This window comes from Python bivittatus, unplaced genomic scaffold, assembly GCF_059951505.1.
Source record: "Python bivittatus isolate LINGU-HERP-01145 unplaced genomic scaffold, Pbiv_v1 ctg000480_np1212, whole genome shotgun sequence".
In the NCBI taxonomy this organism is placed as follows: domain Eukaryota; kingdom Metazoa; phylum Chordata; class Lepidosauria; order Squamata; family Pythonidae; genus Python; species Python bivittatus.
In genome coordinates, this window is record NW_028277075.1 from 64,871,380 (window position 1) to 64,891,317 (window position 19,938).

Genomic DNA, 19,938 nt, shown 5'->3' on the forward strand with positions numbered 1-19,938 from the left:
TTTCAATATAAAACATATTTAAAAAAATAGAAAGCCTACCAAATTTTGAACAATTTGAATCCTGACACAAGATTTGGGATACAAGCAGTCAATTTCCATATTGCATGCATAACTAATCTGAAAGCCATTTTTTAAAATCATCTTGTGAAGTGGAATGAAAGGCTGGGTCACAAATCAGGTGCAAAAGGGTTATAAGTATTATTGAAGTAGCATGAGAAATGCTTTCTTTGAAGCTTTTAAAATGTATTTTTATACTGCCAGAATTACGTTTGTAACTAGGACCAATCATGGATGTGGACCTCTTGCCTTCCAACTGTGCTACAATTAGATGCATTCTCTGTACCCCAACATATAATTCTGGCCTTAAAACTTTAGTAAAACAACGTACAAAGAAGCCATGGAAAATCAGCTGCCATATTGTGGTACTAGAAAATAAATCAGCCCTGAGTTTGCTTTCATTTTGCTTAGTACACAGACCATCCTGACTTTTTCTATATTTTTCCACAGCAATGTTAATATATTCCAACCTCTTGTTTCATAACAGATCCTTTTAACCAAAAATAGCAATCAAGTGGGACTTCTAAATGGGCCATTCTTTTCTCTAGACAATCAAAGAACTAGATCGGGTTAATGCAGTAGAACATTTTGGAAAACCTGAAAGTTTTGATATGCTTAATGTCTGTTTACTTGGCAGCACACTCACATGAAAATACAGGGTGATATTTAGAAAATTCAGATACTCGGAATGCTTAGACATTTCAGATCAGATTTGAAATTTAGCTAGGTTCTTGAATGCCCAGATACAGACTGATTGTTGATTGTTTATGGTTTGGTAAAAGACTACTGTACAGACAATGTCTCCCTTTTATTTCTCCTTTTTGTACCTGGGCAGAAATATCCATAGCCACATGATTTGCTAACAGCATCCATGTGTATACATGGCAGGACTTTGATAAAGTGTATAATGAGCAGCCTGTCAAGGGTAAGATCATAATTTATAAAAATGCCATGTTCTTTCATATGACATTCGTATCTAATTCCAGGATACAAAATGCATAATAATACTAGCTGTCCTTATAGTAAGCTTGCAATTTGTGGGTGAGAAAAGAAAACTCTCGTCCTCTATGTATACTTCTATGCAGTTATTCAATATGGATGAGAAATCCTGCTGTTAAACATATCAAATTATCCTAATTAAAGTCTAGGAACAATTATGGCCAACTGCTCTATTTGTCTGATGATATAGTGATTAATTCCCAGGATTTCACATCAGAAAACATTTAAGAAACCTTTTTGCTAATCCCTTGGGGGGCGGAGGGGGGGAGAGAAATGTCTGTTGCAGCATTTGCTACTGAATTGCATACACACCATCCCCACCCAGTCAAAGGGTAACTGTGAAGTTCAGAAAAACGGGTTTCACAAAACTCAAGTTCTCCCATTGTTTTGAATTAGATACTGGAAGGTCATTTGGCAAAAACTGCGACCAAACTGGCAGAAATCCCGACTGATGCACGTTCGGCCAAGCTTTATAGTTGTATAAAAACTGAGAATAAACTATCGAGACTTTCTTTTCGAAGGCAGTGCGTTCCCATGCCCAGGAAACATTCTGTCCTGGATCTTGAGCATTAGGGCAGAGATGGGTTATGCCACACAAACGACACTGAGAAAATACTGCCCTTTCGCCCTATTTTCTATATTTAACTTCTTCCAAGGCTGAGTTTCAGCAGCAGCGCTCCCTTTTCCAGGCAAAAACAGTGTGAAACAGCCATCCAAGAGTTTCTCCCTGTTTCTGGGGGAGGCAACTATAGTACTCACCTCCGTTGGGTCAGTCAGCCGGACCCTCCCGCTTCGCCGGGTCCTTGTAACACTTTTCCGACTCGCGATTCCCTCGTCCTCCTTAGTGGGTCCAGAGTCCTACCATTTCGCAGCCCCCTTTCCCGCTTCCGCCTCTGCTAGAAGTGTGAGGAGAGCAGGGTCGTCGCCGCCGCCCTCCTTTCTCGCTCGCTTCGCCTCTTCTCTCCGCGTCCAGACGATCAAGCGTCACCGGCAGCAGGTGGAAAGGCGGCTTCCTTAGCCCAGCGAGGGAAAGGGGCGGGGGGGGAGGAGGAGGAGGAGCCGCAGCCGCGGCCACAGGTTACTCCCTTTACTCCTTTCCCTGCGAGGCGGGCGGGGAGCTCTGCTGACCCCTGGCGCGGCGCTGCCAAGGGCCGGGCTGGCCTCAGCGTTTGGGTCCCGTCCTCCTTCGCCGTGATTTGGAGGCGGGTGAGGGAGAGCAACTGACTCTCTGGGCCCCCTTTTCTTGCCCTTCTTGCTCTTGGGAAACTTTTTCTCGCGGGAAGAAAACCAGGGCGCCCCCCGCCCCCAAAGACCCTTCTGCTGTCCGAAGACGCCGTACCCCCCGCCGCCCCCCCCCACCGCGCTAGCCCCGGCAGCAGTGGGCTGGAAACGCTGCCGCGAGCCTGAGGCTACCGTGAAAGGCGGCTCCCGGGCTAGAGGGTAGGGTGCCAAGGCTGCTCCCGAGGGGCATCGTTTCCCAGCCTTGCCTCCGAACCTGGGCTCCCGGGGGCTCGCTGCGCCGTTTAGTCCTGGCCTGTGGAGCCTCTCCCTAGCGAGGGCCGGAGAGGAGGAGGAGGAGGAGGAGGAGGGCTCGTGCCGAACCCAGTGGGGCTCTGATGGAAGCGGAGGCGAAGCTGCCTTTCCCTTCAGCGGGCTTTGGCTTGGCCCGGAGTTGGAGGCGGTGGAGACAGTTACAGCCCAAGTCTAGGCATGTTTACTGAGAAGGAGGGCCGGCTGAAATGGACGCCGCTAATTTCCCCGTCAGCGGCCTTGTGATTGCTAGTTTAATGCGGTACAGTAGCTGCTTTCCTAGACTCGGACGCCGAGCAGTCACCCCCATTAGGGAGGGATGTAGGGGTACCCGGGAGTAGATTAAACTCTGTTGGGAAGTCAGAAGAACTTCAGTATTGGTGTCAAGAAAACGCGAAGTCACCAGGAGTTGAACCACTCTCAGTGACTTCATTTCGTAGTGGCCTGCCTGCTGTTGATTATCTTCTGCCACTAGGAAGAGCTGAGCTGGACGGCTCCCTCTGGGCTTTGTTAACATGCGAAGGTGGTAATCAGCAGTGATTGAACACCAACACACTGCTTATTTATGATGAAGCACCCTGACCTGTGGAGGTGTTTGCATCAATCCTGGGGCCCATGCTGCCCCGTTTTGTTTATCCTGGTTTGCAGCCCTTCTCCAAAGTCAGGGATGGAAAGAAAGAGATCTTTCTCCAGTTTGCCACTTACAAAGGTGCCGTGGCTTGAAACCGAAGTCTTGTACATACATCTTTTTTGTGACGGTGCTATTATGAAGTGGTGCTGCTTTTCCTGGGTGATGGGGGCACTGAAAAATTGCCATAGGAGTTAGACAAAACCTGACTATGATAGCAATGGCATGTGCCCTTATTTACTAAGCAGCAGTTGGCTCTTGCAAATTAGAAACCAATTTGATTTGCATTATAAAGACAAACTGCTGCTCTGAAAATGGTAAGTTAAGCTGTCCCAGGAAACAAGGAAGGAAGGCAAGTTGAATAATTTCAAGGATAGTAATATCCAAATGCATGTCACAGTGCCCTACCGTGGCTTCTTGATACCAACAGCACATATGAATTGTTTCTGCATTCTCTCCAGAGTCTTTTTAATTTGCAAGAACAGATTGGATATGCTCAGAACACATTAAACTGGCATTACTCAAGGATGCAATGGTAGATCTAGACATACAAGGGACCCACAGGATTTCAGTGCAGGTGGGGATTTGCAGAGTATTGATCAGCAGGAGAGAGAACAGGTGATACTTGATTAGAAGAATTTGCAGATTTCATGGGTTGAGCATGGTTTCTTCCATTGAACCCCTCTCCCTCTACATTTGCATTGTACTGGCAAAATGGCTTGAGATCATTGATTTACCAAGATGAGAAATGCTCTGTCCTGCAAATAAGTGTTGACTTTTTCATTCTTTTATCTAAGTTCTCATTCATTATATATTTAAGATAACTACATGCGTTGCTTGTAAAATCTGGTGTTTTCCTTACAACACTGTGATTTATCATGTCTGTTTATATTTTCAGCTGAGTTTATAATGCATTTTTGGGGAAATTAATACAAATCAAATTAATTATTATGATACTTAAATGGATATATTTATATCATGTTAGACAACCAGTGGGATAGATCCGGTCCATATAGTTGCAGCCCTCAAGAAGTTTCAAAATGCATCATGCAATGAACTCATGGAAATTCAGCATCCAGGGATATAACATATTTTAAAAAGTTGTCTGGCAGAACAAGTCTGTGCGAGACTTTGCCAGAACAAGTCTTCTATAGATTTAAACCTCAACTTATCTTCTTAAGTTTTCCTTTTTTCACAGGATTGTACCCGAAATGGATGGTGCCTACACCAAAATACAGGAAAGGGGATGCCTATTTGACATAGTTCCCAGAGAACACTTTGGGGATTTACAGCCCAACCCTAGCAGTGGGGACCCTGAAAGAATGGACTGAAATCTTTTTTTAGGCACGTGCTTACTCTCCCAAAATCAGATTAGTGGGTAGAACAGATTTATTTACATTAACATATAATGTCACAGATGAATCAATCTGCAATATCCTACTCATTTTTAAACAACTCTAATAAGAGGTGGAAGAGCTGTAGTTGGCGGATTCCTGCTAATTCCAAAGTTGTGTTTATTGCATTATCTATGACTTTTGAACACGGAAATTATATCTGTGTAGGCAGATTTCTATGTGACCTGCTCCTCTTATTTTCTGCACATTAAGACCTTTCAAAGCCCACAGAGCTTATTACAGAGGTGAAGAGAGTCCTCCCTTAAATTGCCTTAAGCACCAATAACTTACTGTGTTGTGGGCAGAAACTTGCTTATTGCATCTTATGAAATCTAGTACTTTATTTTGATTTAATTTCCCTTAATATTTGTTTGGCTTGGAAGTAACAAAATAGTCTAAAACAATGTAGCTTTATCTCTACAGCACATCTCATGTTTTTTTTCCCTTTATAGTAAAATTTTAAAAATTAACCTGATGGCAATAAAACCAAGTTATGTGCAAAACAAGGTTTTTTCCTTGAAGCAAACACCACCCAAAGTATGATCTTGGCATCTAAAAAGCATGTTTCTTTACTTTTAATGCAACTTTAATTTAAACTTGCTCATCCTGTTTCAGCAGGGCTTGGCTTTTTAATTAGGCACTTTAAAATGTTAGCATATTTAGCAATTATTGTTTGTGACTTCACCATGACAATTCATGTTCATGCACACAAATACCTCAGTAGGTGAGAGATAGCATAGAAATATTTGGGCAATCTGCTCCATGGCTCAGTTAAAATTATTTAGGGCTACTGTATTTCACTTTTGTATAGGAAGGAAGCTCTAATATGCTTAGCAATGTAAACCAAATTTTCCAATCTGGTACCCACTACAATTTTCACATTTGGCTGGGAATTGCAGTCCCAAAACATCTGGAGGGTACCAGGTTGATGGTTGATGAAGTCTGCCTTAAAAATGTTTTGTGTGTCTATTTGATAATATTATATATGCCCTTGACATTAATTTCTAAGCTATTTTCTCAAGATACTGCTTTGTTTTATACAGATAGATTACATAAAAAGAAATGACAGTTTTGCAACATCCATTTATAAAACATTTAGTACGTTAGTGTGGACAGTATTATTAGTGTGGTGGGTGATGATGTGACATAAGAGTGGGCAAGGACAAATGTTTAGCCTGTATTTTTCTTATTTTGGAGTATTTTTCGTATTTTGAGGATTAAATGGCAAAGATTGGTCTGCTTTTTGAGGGTTTAGAGTTTTAAGGGATAAAATGTCAAGCAATCCTTCTCAAAGATGCAAAAAAAAAAAGTGGGGAGATTCTGGGTCCACCCATTCAAGTGTTTTGAGAATTGCATGCAGCCTCAGTTTGCTAGGCCCTAACCCCTAAAATGTGCACAGGGGAGTAACTCAGTCACTCTTAAACGTAGGGAAGTAAAACACAATGGCTGGACTGATATATTGTGCTAACCATTTTTAAATGGGTTTGAGTAATCAACAGATCAAGTTAGCAATCTAGTGAATGTTTCCATGATAGTAAATGCTATTGATCATAATGAAAAATGTTTATGTAAACATGCACTTGAACATATGCCAAAATTCACTGGGTTTGCAAAATATAACCAATAGTTACAAATCACAATTGTTGGGTTGGTAGATGTAATTATAAAATGATATGCCCTTCCTCTCTTGTTTCCAAAGTTTGGCTCATTCTTATTTAACTAGTACTCATTCTAATTAACTGAACATTCCTGTTGCATTGATCTGAAATGTCAGAAATAATCATGCACGTTAGCCATTCTCCATAATAATCTTTACAAAATCTTGAACTTCATTCCCTCTACCTCTGGTCCTAATACATGGATACATGGCACTTCTAGAGGGACAGCTCTACAACCATGACAAATGTCTACAACCAGATTTGAAATAATTCTAGGGATTAAAAGCTATAGGACTCACTAAAGCATGAAATTTCTGATTCCTAGATTGATCACAGCTGTACTTTTTGCCCAATGCTAAGATTCTTCCATTATGTAAAAGAACTCCTTAGCATTTAGCATAGACAAGATGGACTTAATCTACATTCAACTGTCATTCTGTTATCAGGAGAACAATAATAGGCATGCAAAATCATGTATCTTATAGTCTGTTTATTCTCTGAAATATTTATAAAAATAGATATAAAAATATAAATATAGGAGTTTTGGGAGAAAAAAGTCATATCAAATCTATATATCTGTAAAATATTACTGATGTTGCCTTGGAAAAAAGCACAAACAAGTATTTACAAAAGAAAACTGAAATGTCGCCAATCAACATACATAGAGAAAGATAACAGGGAAAAAATAATTCATACTGTAGTTCCCAGAAAATTCATTTATATCTCACTTTTCCTTAGGATTACAAGAAACAGGAACTGATGATAAAATCATTAGAAATACTCTTAACTATATTCAAACTAAATAATAGAATTCAGTGCTTATATCAGATATATTTCAGATATTTTGAAGGCAAAAATAAAGGAGAAAACATGTTGAAAAATCACCTCAATTATTCCAGTATAAAATTAGGTATTCTATAGGACTTGTAAAATCTATCCATCCATCCATCCATTTGTTTGTTTGTTTGTTGTATTTATATAGCTGCCCATCTCACAAAAAGTGACTCTGGGTGGCATACAACAGTTAAAAAGAATAAATACATAAAAACAATTATAAATAAAAACTATAAAAGCACACAAAACAGGAGGGGATAAAATTAATAAGGGAGCCATGGCAAAATCTCTCTGGTCCCCTGGGAGTCCCAGGCCTGGTCACATAGCCAGGTCTTGAGGGACTTGCGGAATGTTAAGAGGGATGGGGCTAATCTCACTTCTGGGGGGAGAAGATTCCACAAGGCAGGCGCCACGGCAGAGAAGGCCCGCCTCCTGGGACCCACCAAATGCAATTTCCTGGCAGATGGGACTTGCAGCATGCCTTCTCTGCCAGACCTGATGGGACGGGCAGATGTAATTGGAGAGAGGTGGTCCCTCAGGTAACCCGGCCCATCTAGAATCTAATATTCTGGAAATGAAACTTTGAAATGTATTCTTCTGATTAACTGAAAATTATACAAACAAGAATGCTAACAGATTTTAGAAAGATTACAGATGGGTCAGTGGAGCACACTACACCTTTTTAAAACTGTAATATACTGAATGAGTCTTTACTAGCAGGATTCACATACTAAACTACATTATAAACCATGGCTTTTGAACATATCTCACATCATACTAAGCAAAAACAAATCACTTTATATTTTAGTGTAATGTGTAACTTCTGTCTATCATTTGGTAGATTTTGATATAACATCAGAACTTTCTCTTTACGCTATGCCTTGCAAATCAAAATTAGAAAATATGATAATTCTAATTGTAGGCTAACTATCATTTGTTGGCCTGGTTCAGATATAACAGGAAAATACATATTTGCCACAAAAATTTGAGCCCAATTTTTTTAAAGATATTAAGTCATTTTAAGATATTAAGTCTCAGTAAAATGTATGGATTCCTGGTATAAACCCACTGCATTTACCTGTGTATTTGAAGAGGTTTTTTCCCCCTGGAAAAACAGCTTGTCTACCACAAACTTGCAAACTTTCATTGCAAGCATAGGTCATTACAGTAAATATACTGTGTTGAAAATGGGCCAGCAGAGCTTGTTTTACAAAGATCTTGTGAAATGTTGGTATGTCATATGGAACAGAATTGTCAGAACATCTCCTTTATATAATTTTAAAATGTTGCTCCTATTGGAAGAAAACACAGAAAATACACGTACACAAGCATCAACATGATTTAGCTGACAAAAGCAGCAATTGCTATGATTTGCAGAATTCCTTCAAGTCCATATGCAACAAGCAGCACAACATTAATAATGACATCTGCTCTCAGGATATAAGTTTGCCACACTAGAAAGTAGACTGATAGAATTACATTGCCAACAGTGATCCCAAGACTGATCCCAAGGGGAGCTTCCTCTTCTGTCAAGTTGCCTTTAGTACCTAGTAGAAAAAAAAATGATATAAGTGTATCCGATGGCAATTTATGAATGTTAGGCCATAAGAGTAGAACCCCAAAACAGAACAGTAATTTAACATATACAGGGGAGAAACATCACTTGAGGTAGTCTTTGATAGAAACTGAACTCAATAAAGTCAAAGTTATTAAAGGCAAAATATTTGGCTGGATCCAAAGTTCTCATACTACTGGAGTATTGTTGAGTAGCATTCCACTCACACCATTCTGATGACTGGAGTTCTTCCTTCAACAGTTGTACTGGCACCTAATGCTAAGAAGGTAAGAAAATGCCTTCTTAAGGAAGCCAGCGTTTTACCTGGCTACATATGTAGACAGGACTTAAGATAGAGCAGAACGAACTGCTGGAGGTTCATTGTGCTCTTCTGCCTGGCCAGGCTCAACGCCAAAGAAGAAGCCACTGGTCGATGGTGCAGTAGCTTGCTATAAACTCTGTAGCTACTCTGTTTTATGCAGCAGCGTGTTAGGAACAGTCTTTGTGTCTAATAATCCAGTATAGCATACTACAGTAGAAACTTTTGCATACAGTTACAGTGGGGCAAAAAAGTATTTAGTCAGCCACCAATTGTGCAAGTTCTCCCACTTAAAAAGATGAGAGAGGCCTGTAATTTTCATCATAGGTATACCTCAACGATGAGAGACAAAATGGGGGAAAAAATCCAGAAAATCACATTGTCTGATTTTTGAAGGATTTATTTGCAAATCATGGTGGAAAATAAGTATTTGGTCACCTACAAACAAGCAAGGTGTCTGGCTCTCACAGACCTGTAACTACTTCTTTAAGGGGCTCCTCTGTCCTCCACTCGTTACCTGTAGTAATGGCACCTGTTTGACCTTGTTATCAGTATAAGAGACACCTGTCCACAACCTCAAACAGTCACACTCCAAACTCCACTATGGCCAAGACCAAAGAGCTGTTGAAGGACACCAGAAACAAAATTGTAGACCTGCACCAGGCTGGGAAGACTGAATCTGCAATAGGCAAGCAGCTTGGTGTGAAGAAATCAACTGTGGGAGCAATAATTAGAAAATGGAAGACATACAAGACCACTGATAATCTCCCTCGATCTGGGGCTTCACACAAGATCTCACCCCGTGGGGTCAAAATGATCACACGAACGGTGAGCAAAAATCCCAGAACCACACGGGGGGACCTAGTGAATGACCTGCAGAGAGCTGGGACCAAAGTAACAAAGGCTACCATCAGTAACACACTATGCTCCCAGGGACTCAAATCCTGCAGTGCCAGACGTGTCCCCCTGCTTAAGCCAGTACATGTCCGGGCCCGGCCGAAGTTTGCTAGAGAGCATTTGGATGATCCGGAAGAGGATTGGGAGAATGTCATATGGTCAGATGAAACCAAAGTAGAACATTTTGGTCTAAACTCAACTCGTCGTGTTTGGAGGAGAGAGAATGCTGAGTTGCATCCAAAGAATACCATACCTACTGTGAAGCATGGGGGTGGAAACATCATGCTTTGGGGCTGTTTTTCTGCAAAGGGACCAGGACGACTGATCCGTGTAAAAGAAAGAATGAATGGGGCCATGTATCATGAGATTTTGAGTGAACACCTCCTTCCATCAGCAAGGGCATTGAAGATGAAACGTGGCTGGGTCTTTCAGCATGACAATGATCCCAAACACACTGCCCGGGCAACGAAGGAGTGGCTTCGTAAGAAGCATTTCAAGGTCCTGGAGTGGCCTAGCCAGTCTCCAGATCTCAACCCCATGGAAAACCTTTGGAGGGAGTTGAAAGTCCGTGTTGCCCAGCGACAGCCCCAAAACATCACTGCTCTAGAGGAGATCTGCATGGAGGAATGGGTCAAAATACCAGCAACAGTGTGTGAAAACCTTGTGAAGACTTACAGAAAACATTTGACCTCTGTCATTGCCAACAAAGGATATATAACAAAGTATTGAGATGAACTTTTGATATTGACCAAATACTTATTTTCCACCATGATTTGCAAATAAATTCTTTAAAAATCAGACAATGTGATTTTCTGGATTTTTTTCCCCATTTTGTCTCTCATAGTTGAGGTATACCTATGATGAAAATTACAGGCCTCTCTCATCTTTTTAAGTGGGAGAACTTGCACAATTGGTGGCTGACTAAATACTTTTTTGCCCCACTGTAGTTTTCATAGTATTGGCAATTACCCTGCTTATCTGAGGAAGAAGGTACTTTAAGCAGTGCATTTTATTCTGTGGCTGCTTGAAGAGTTGATACTGAACTGGAGCCTGGCAGTGGCCTCACATACGATAAAGAGGCAGACAGACACACCAGCCCAATTCCATTCTACAGCACTTTCGAGTGCTCAAGCTGTTTGAAGAAGCCCTCCTCAACCCCAAAAACCAGGTTCTTCCTTTTTTTTACGTTTTCTTCTTCTCTTGCTGTAGCCTAGACGAAGAATATTGCCGTACAGTTTTCATTCTGCAATAGTTATAATTTTTAAAACAGCAATTTAATACAGAGTAAGCCCCACTTAACTTTTTCTGAGCTAATATGCATAAACAGCTGAATTGGTCAGTTGAAGTTTTATTTTTATATTAGAGTGAAATCTCATTTGCACTTTTACCCATATAAATTGAACAGTCTTTTAATGTTTAACAGTAAAAGTGCTTAAAGGGCTTGTCATATAATTGACTAGTTGTCTTGAATTGCACAGTTGGACTCATATTTTTACATACAGATTAATATTAAATGGTGATTGTAAACTACATAAATGCTTACCAAAGTACAGGCGGATAGCTTCTAGAAGTGCCATAAAGAACAGCAATACGAGATCAAGAGTCAATAAATTATTTGGATAAGTGAAAACGTGACCTGACAATAAGGAAAGTATAAAGGGAGAAAAAATCAAGTTATATCATGCTGCCAGGTGTCAGCAGAACCATCTCTTAACTGTGTATTTTAAACAACTTACTTTTATAAATAATCATTAGAAGTACTGCTAAAAAATAAAATATATAATAAATTGCACCTAAACCAAAAAGGATCTGTAAGGAAACAGATGATAGCTGGCAGCTTCTGTCAAGGAAAATTATTTATGATCATATTTTTTTCACATTTTGTTTATGTTGGATCATAATTCAGCAAAATATATTGTAAACAGCAGTGACATTCAGTGTATATTGTAGTAGCATAAATTGAAGTCAAATCAGTATTCCATTTTCAGAGATTGATAGTAAACTTAGGCTTGGATAAGAATACCAAAGTGAGGTAACTGCACTTCAATTAACTAGAAGCCATAGGCAATTCAGCTAAACTCCCCTACTTCAGTATGCAATTTTTAAAAAGTGGTCTTTTTGAGGGATGGCTGCTTCCAGGGTAGATCTAGTGTTCCTGCCGCATCACCATTCAGCTATTCCAAAGTTACATTTCAGAATACTTCAAAACGTTACATTTTCTTTAGCTATTTTTTCATCCACTCATGATTTTGTTTCCTACCCATTATATGAAATCCTTTCAGCTAAAGACTGAATTTCTGTTACATCCTTTCTACACTTTAGGGATATGCTATGCTGGCTCGCTCTCTACTCTCACATCTTAAATGCTTGGAACCTTTTTTTATCTGAAAAGGCCTGAAAATTGTCTCTGAACTTCAGTTACATAAACGACCAGGAGGCACTGTATGACCAGTCTCGTTTTTTGGGGGATTCCTCAGATGCGGGTAGCCAGACAAGATGTGATTCTCTGAGGTTCCTGCCGACTATTGGGAATTGAACTCACAGACCTTCACACTTTATATAGGCATCTATATTTTTATAGAGTGCATTAGCTTTAATAAGTATCCAGGTTCTGGCACTCAGCGCTTTCAGGAAGGAATATCTAAAAGCACTATTAAAATGTTATATTTTAATTAATTAAATTTAATTAATGTTTCCCTTAAGCTCTTCCCGAGCAGAGATACAGATGTTACATTATATCATATCCTGTGTGGTATTTTCAGTTACACTTACCACTAGAAGGTATAACATGAACAGTTTTGTCCTTGTTGAGACTCCTCAGGCACAGGACCATCTACCACCAACTGCAGAAAGTGTCCTGACACTATATTACAATTTAAATTATTTATTGTGATTTTATTCATGTACTGTATTATATATAAGCTGCCATGAAAGGAACTGCATCCTGATAAACAGGTTACAAAAAAATCTATAAATAATAAAAATATTTTTATCCCACCTTTTTTTATATACTCAAGGCAGTGAACATACCTAATACTTCTGCCTTCTATCTTCCCCACAACAACAACCTTGTGAGTGGGTTGGGCTGAGAGTGACTGGCACAAACTCAGCCAGCCGGCTTTAATGCTAACCGACACCTAGAACTCACCATCTCTTGGTTTCTAGGCCAGCACCTTAATCACTACACCAAACTGGCTTTCTATCAGAATTACAACTGAAAAGCACACATCTGGTAGTTTTTATTTGTTCTCTTTAATTTTATAAATCTATAATAGTATGATAAATCTGGCAATCAGACTTTCAAAAAACAGCAAGAGTTAAATAATTGGTATGATTTCCCTTACATTTATGATAGTCTTGCACTGAAGAAATATTTGCAGTACTCTTGCTAGAACATGTAAATTGCTGAAAGCCAAACTTTTCTTAGAGAAAAGCAGCTTAACCAATACTTCTGCCTTCTATCTTCCCCACAACAACAACCTTGTGAGTGGGTTGGGCTGAGAGTGACTGGCACCAACTCAGCCAGCCGGCTTTAAACACTTAGGTCTTTCTGACCCACTTAGGTCAGAAAGAATTTTGTATATTATAGTTTGTTATGTTGATATTAATTTTGCTTCTATTTTACTTAGATAATGCCTTTTCAATTAGAGATTTTAAAACCTACCAGTAACAGATATATTCCAGTTTACAGAACAGATGAGTGAAAATGAAAATGAGATTACAGTAGAAGAAATAGCTGAAGATTATGTCTCAATTGCTTTTGGGGGGAGGATTTTTCTGCTTTGCTTGTGTCTCATAGTTACCTCCTTTAAATATTATTATTCTGTGTATTTCATTTCTTGGATTCTCAGTATACAAGTCAATCATATCTTAATACCTACAGTCAATAACAATATGGTCAGCTTGCATAGCATCTCTTTAAACATAATTAAGAGTTTGGAAATTAAACTTATTAGAGGACAATGACATATAGCAACAGTTCTCATATTTCTAAGTTTCAGGAAGTAATCGCATCAAGAAGACTGCTATGGAACTTATGTGGATTTCAGAAGATTATGATTGGTACCTCAAGGCCATTCATGCAAGATCATGTGAACAGGAAAGATGCTACAAGATGTACCTAACAGTCTCCTGCATTTGTACATCAGAAGAAGCTTATCCACCATTATTCATTTTCCAACAAAAACCATCATAAACCTCTAAGAAGAAATCAACATTCCCTAAAGCACATTTGAAAACCATAGGTATGATGAAACAAAATTTATTTGGTTTTCTGGATAAAAGAAAAAGGATACAACAGATGATGATCTCCCTGTACACAAGACAAAAATAAAATATACTTTTAAGGCCAAAAAGTTACAAAAAGTGGGGCACAGAAATTCTTCTAGCTGTTTTGAGAAAGTAGTATTGTCCTACAGTAATCAGCAGTGGCAAAACTTAATTCAGAACGTGGCACACCTTGCTTCAATGCTGCAGCACCCCTATCCCTTTTGATAATATCTTAATTCAAAATTACTTACAGAATCTTCTGTACATGTTTTTGGTTTAGAGCTATAATCCTAAATATATTAAATAAACTTATGAAGACATTAGATAGATTTATTTCTGGGATGAGCCATTCAGTTGTAAGCAGTTAAGAAAATATAGCCCAAAATTCTGATCAGAAAATAAAATAAGTTATGCAATACAATAAGAACTTATGAATTTTAGGCTTATTTAAAGAACATGTTTATATCCACACTAGAAGTCAAGTTGGACTTAACTACCTTTATTCACGTTACATGGAATGCCAGAAGCACCGTGTGACCAATTTCATCACTTATTGGTAATATTTAGGTATGGGTAGCCAGATATTATTCTATGGAGTTCAAGCTACAGTGGGGCAAAAAAGTATTTAGTCAGCCACCAATTGTGCAAGTTCTCCCACTTAAAAAGATGAGAGAGGTCTGTAATTTTCATCATAGGTATACCTCAACTATGAGAGACAAAATGGGGGAAAAAATCCGGAAAATCACATTGTCTGATTTTTAAAGAATTTATTTGCAAATCATGGTGGAAAATAAGTATTTGGTCAATATCAAAAGTTCATCTCAATACTTTGTTATATATCCTTTGTTGGCAATGACAGAGGTCAAATGTTTTCTGTAAGTCTTCACAAGGTGTTCACACACTGTTGCTGGTATTTTGGCCTATTCCTCCATGCAGATCTCCTCTAGAGCAGTGATGTTTTGGGGCTGTCGCTGGGCAACACGGACAGAAAAACAGCCCCAAAGCATGATGTTTCCACCCCCATGCTTCACAGTAGGTATGGTGTTCTTTGGATGCAACTCAGCATTCTCTCTCCCCTCCAAACACGAGGAGTTGAGTTTAGACCAAAACATTCTACTTTGGTTTCATCTGATCATATGACATTCTCCCAATCCTCTTCTGGATCGTCCAAATCCTCTCTAGCAAACTTCAGACAGGCCCGGATATGTACTGGCTTAAGCAGGGGGACACATCTGGCACTGCAGGATTTGAGTCCCTGGCGGCATAGTGTGTTACTGATGGTAGCCTTGGTTACTTTGGTCCCAGCTTTCTGGAGGTCATTCACTAGGTCCCTCCGTGTGGTTCTGGGATTTTTGCTCACCATTCTTGGGATCATTTTGACCCCACAGGGTGAGATCTTGCATGGAGCCCCAGATCGAGGGAGATTATCAGTGGTCTTGTATGTCTTCCATTTTCTAATTATTGCTCCCACAGTTGATTTCTTCACACCAAGCTGCTTGCCTATTGCAGATTCAGTCTTCCCAGCCTGGTGCAGGTCTACAATTTTGTTTCTGGTGTCCTTCAACAGCTCTTTGGCCTTGGCCATAGTGGAGTTTGGAGTGTGACTGTTTGAGGTTGTGGACAGGTGTCTCTTATACTGATAACAAGGTCAGACAGGTGCCATTACTACAGGTAACAAGTGGAGGACAGAGGAGCCTCTTAAAGAAGTAGTTACAGGTCTGTGAGAGCCAGACATCTTGCTTGTTTGTAGGTGACCAAATACTTATTTTCCACCATGATTTGCAAATAAATTCTTTAAAAATCAGACAATGTGATTTTCTGGATTTTTTTTCTCATTTTGTCTCTCATAGTTGAGGTATACCTATGATGAAAATTACAGGCCTCTCTCATCTTTTTAAGTGGGAGAACTTGCACAATTGGTGGCTGACTAAATACTTTTTTGCCCCACTATATCTACTGGGAATTGAACTCACAGACTTTCAAACTTTAGTTGACTACATAGAGTACATTCGCTTTAGGAGTTATCCAGGTCCTCTCATTCAGTGATTACAGGAAGGGATATCTAGATGTGCTATCAGAATGGTATATATAGTCCATCTTCCCTTCAACTCTAGAGAACAGAGAAGTACAGATGTTGCCTTATGTCATCACCCCATATATGGGGTTTTAAATTACCTCCACACCCCTCTTGGAGGGGGGGGGATTTCTTTATTTTTACACAGTATATATCCAGTGTGATAAACCTGGGCACAAGGACATGACATAATATAGCATCTGTCTCTTTCTGCTCAGAGTTGAAGGGAAGGTGGACTGTATATACAACTCTGAGAGCTTTATTCAAGTGTAATTCAATTACATAGTGTAGCTCTGTCTCCCTCTAGTGAATTAATCATGGAATGATTTCTTAGTTTGCTAATTATTTCAGCCTCAGTGCAAGTTAAGGTGCACGTTTCACCTTCTGCTGGATAACACTGATAGTTTGTTAACATGGCTAAAAAAGTGAGTGATAGCCAATCAGTACTGAATCAGAGAATCATAAAATCACAGATTGGAAGAGGCCATTTAGGCAATCCAATCCTTTCCTCTGTGCAGGAATCCAAATTAAAGCATCTCTGCAGAACAACCGTCTAACCTCTATTAGAATACAAGGTGAGCCTACCACCTTTCTAGGTAATTGGCTCTACCACTGTCAGACTGCCCTTATTTTCAGAAAGTCTTTTTTTTTTTCTCCCTCTAATGTTCATTTGTAATCTGCCTTTCTCTAACTTAAATCCAATGTTCAGCAACCTCCCCTCTGGAATGAAAGAAAATGGGTTATGACCCTATATGACATCTTTTCAGATATTTGAAAATTACTGTGATAACACCCTTTAGCTGTCTTTTCTCAAAGTCAGACTTTCCCAATACTTTGATTCTTACAAGATTTATTTTCTAGTTCTGTGCATCCTTGTTGCCCTTTCTGAACCTGCTCCAAATTTTCTATATTGTTCTTAAAACTGGATGCAGTACACAAGATGGGATCTGAGTAAAGTGGAACAATTAGTTTCTGTAAAGTATTTATTAAAGCCACAAAATATATTAAATGTACAATATACTGGGAAATGCAGATTTAAGCATTTAACAAATATCCTCTCCAGATGACAGTATCATTGCCCATCAGTTGCCTTCTATAAAACATAACATCTTTGTTAGATCACACTAAGTTTGTCTCTAGTATAGCACCATTCAGCATTGAATAGATAATCATATTGGAAGAAAATAAACCTTCATAAATAGGACACCTCGAGACCCTGAATGAAAGGTGGGATATAAATAAACAAATCTGAATCTTATTAACTGTAATTCAATTAACGCTAAATTATTTTAGGGCATGGGTAACTTTTTGCAGTTAATGGCAGTACTTTAGTGTTTTAGGCTGCAAAGGTGCTAGTAGTAATACCACAGAAAGGGTGGAGCTATTTCAAAACTGCTGTATTCTGAAAAAAGTACTGCTGAAAATTGCAAAGTTGTTGCCATTTCTTTTTTCTTTTTTTTAATCCCAGGGGCCTCTGAGGATTGCAAAAATGAGTCATGGGACCACAAATAGCCCACTGATGTGTTTTAGGGGGAAAGGATCTGACTATAGACTTTATTGTTGGAATATATCTTCTAGTATGTTTTATGTTTTATTGATTTAATTATAATTTCTTTGATTGTTGTGAGCTGCCCAGTCACTGAGAGTTGGGTGGCATACAGTTTTAATAAATTATTGTTATTATCACCATCATTATATTATTGCTAGTATTAGTAACTATTAACTGCAAAACACCTAAAATATGTCAAATTGTCAGATTAACAGCAATGTTTTTTTTTAATGAAAACAGCAAAAGCACCTCACCGAAGTTAATGGGATTTACTGAAAGGAAACTGTGAATTATACTGTGGTCCAAAACTACAGAAGTAAGCAGCAAGCAGTAGTCATCTTACAATATTGTGGCCCTTTGACTTTTGTGGCCATTTTGATAGTTTTGAAATGGTATAAACAAAAAAAGCTGTTTCGTGATTAAGCTAGTGCAGAAATGTGTTTCACATACACAAAATTACATCTTTCTGAGAAAAAATATCAAAATGTTTCATATTCTTTACTTATTCCTTATCCTCTTTCATCCCAACTTCTGGTTAGTTCTCTTATTTTCTTCAGATGACAACCCTGTGAGGAAGGTTAGGCTGAGAGAGGTTAGGTTGAATAAGCAAGCACCTGAAGCCAGATGCCATAAGGCAGTGTTGTCCAAACTTGGCCACTTTGAGTGGACTTCAGCTCCCAGAATTCTGGGAGTTGAAGTCCACTCATCTTAAAGTGGCCAAGTTTGGACAACACTGCCATAAGGCATTTACAGCAAAGGGCTACAACACTTTGTGTCCCATCACATCAAAGTGGGAAGGTGTTCATTTCTTTTCCATTACAGATAGTCCACTTTTACTGACCGCAACTGGGACTGGTAACTCCATTGCTAAGTGGCATGGTCATTAAATGCGATGCCATGTGACCATGACCATGACTTGCAACTTCCTGCTGACTTCCCCATTGACTTTGCTTGTTGGAAGCCAGCAGTGAAGGTCACAAATGGCAATCACGTGACCACGGGATGCTGAGACCGTCATAAATGCATGCTGGTTGCCAACTGCCCAAATCACAATCATGTGACCACAGGGAGGCTGCTACTTCAAAGACCGGTTGTATGTCTTGTTTTTCAGTGCCATAGTAAGTTCAAACAGTTGCTGAATGAGTGGTCAGTAAGTGAGGACTACTTGTAATTTCCATAGATGATACTGCTAGAACGTCACAGAAACAAACCAGTTGGCTAATCTGTGCCTCGACTGCCCTGTAGGAGAATGACTGCATTTTCCACAGAGAAACTCCCTTCGTCCTCTTCCTAGTCTACAAAAAAGAGTTACCGATGGGGGTGAAAGCGACCGGTATGGCGGGAAGCCATTCAATCCAGCGATACCGGCTCACCATTACCAGTTTTATTTACCATCGCACGGATAATTACCAGTTACTCCAGCGTAAACATGCTGCAATCACGTCCCTACTGACTTAAAAGCAAGTTCTCTTTAACACAGCAGAACTTGCTTGAAAGCCAAACAGGCAGTTGTTTCACTGTTGTCAAGGTAATCCATTTGCAGTCAGATCAGGCTCCAACCTAAGGACCGGCGAGATACCGCCAACAGTGTCCAGGAGTCCTTTAAGCCTCCCTTCTCGTCTTAACTCGCTTCTCAAAACTTGAGGCAACGTTGCTTCAAAGCAACTCCGCTCACCTTGCTTGGCGACCGCCATATTTTCTCCCCCTCAATCCCCTCCCCGCACCAATTCTTCCAGCATCCCGACAACCCTTGCGCAGCCTCCTCCGAGGGCTTCATGGGCGGATTGTCGTTCGGCGGGTTTCGCGCGAGCGGAACTCCACGATCGCCTTTATTGCTTGCGTCCTCGGAACTATTCGGGCCCCCTCGGACACCGCCGGTGGGCCGCATTGGGAGAGGGAGGATTCACGAAGTCTTCGCTCTTCTTCGGACTTTTGCCTCCCATCTCGGTTCGGTCATAGCCGGAAATACTCGGGCCTCTTCGGCAACGGCCGTAGGTCGATGAGTAACCGCGACCTATTCGGATATCTTCGCGAGCTTCCGGTCCCGCTCTAGGTAGCCTCAACATGCACTTTCAGTGGATCGGGAGAAATCGGCTCCGATCGGGATCACTCGGGTGAGACCGAAGCGGGCCGCAGGACGGATTCGGGGACACCCGTCGTCGACGATACTCGGAT

At 40.0% G+C, this 19,938-nt stretch overlaps 2 protein-coding genes and 1 long non-coding RNA gene across 4 annotated transcripts in view; 1 reads left to right on the plus strand and 2 right to left on the minus strand.

Moving 5' to 3' along the window:
* EPS8L2 (EPS8 signaling adaptor L2) overlaps nucleotides 1–2,285 on the minus strand; it is a 96,278-nt gene extending 93,993 nt beyond the window's left edge. The window contains exon 1 of the mRNA XM_088146095.1: nucleotides 1,816–2,285. The gene's annotated coding sequence lies outside the window, so the exon portion shown is untranslated. The remainder of the gene's footprint in view (nucleotides 1–1,815) is intronic.
* LOC103051050 (uncharacterized) lies at nucleotides 1,921–18,119 on the plus strand. The gene is made up of 3 exons (XR_003085612.2): nucleotides 1,921–2,053; nucleotides 13,867–14,115; nucleotides 17,683–18,119. It is a non-coding gene; the product is annotated as an uncharacterized LOC103051050 (long non-coding RNA).
* Nucleotides 6,718–19,553, minus strand: TMEM80 (transmembrane protein 80). 2 transcript variants are annotated; one of them, XM_007436333.4, is made up of 5 exons: nucleotides 19,439–19,553; nucleotides 14,167–14,183; nucleotides 11,608–11,701; nucleotides 11,415–11,507; nucleotides 6,718–8,647 (listed from the first exon to the last, which is right to left on the minus strand). In XM_007436333.4, the coding sequence occupies exons 1-5, from the start codon at nucleotides 19,455–19,457 to the stop codon at nucleotides 8,442–8,444; spliced, it is 429 nt and encodes a 142-aa protein (XP_007436395.2). In that variant the 5' UTR covers nucleotides 19,458–19,553; the 3' UTR covers nucleotides 6,718–8,441. The 2 variants fall into 2 exon arrangements, with proteins under 2 accessions (XP_007436395.2, XP_088002225.1); XM_088146099.1 differs by lacking the exons at nucleotides 11,608–11,701; nucleotides 14,167–14,183.
* Between the last annotated feature and the right edge of the window lie 385 nt (nucleotides 19,554–19,938).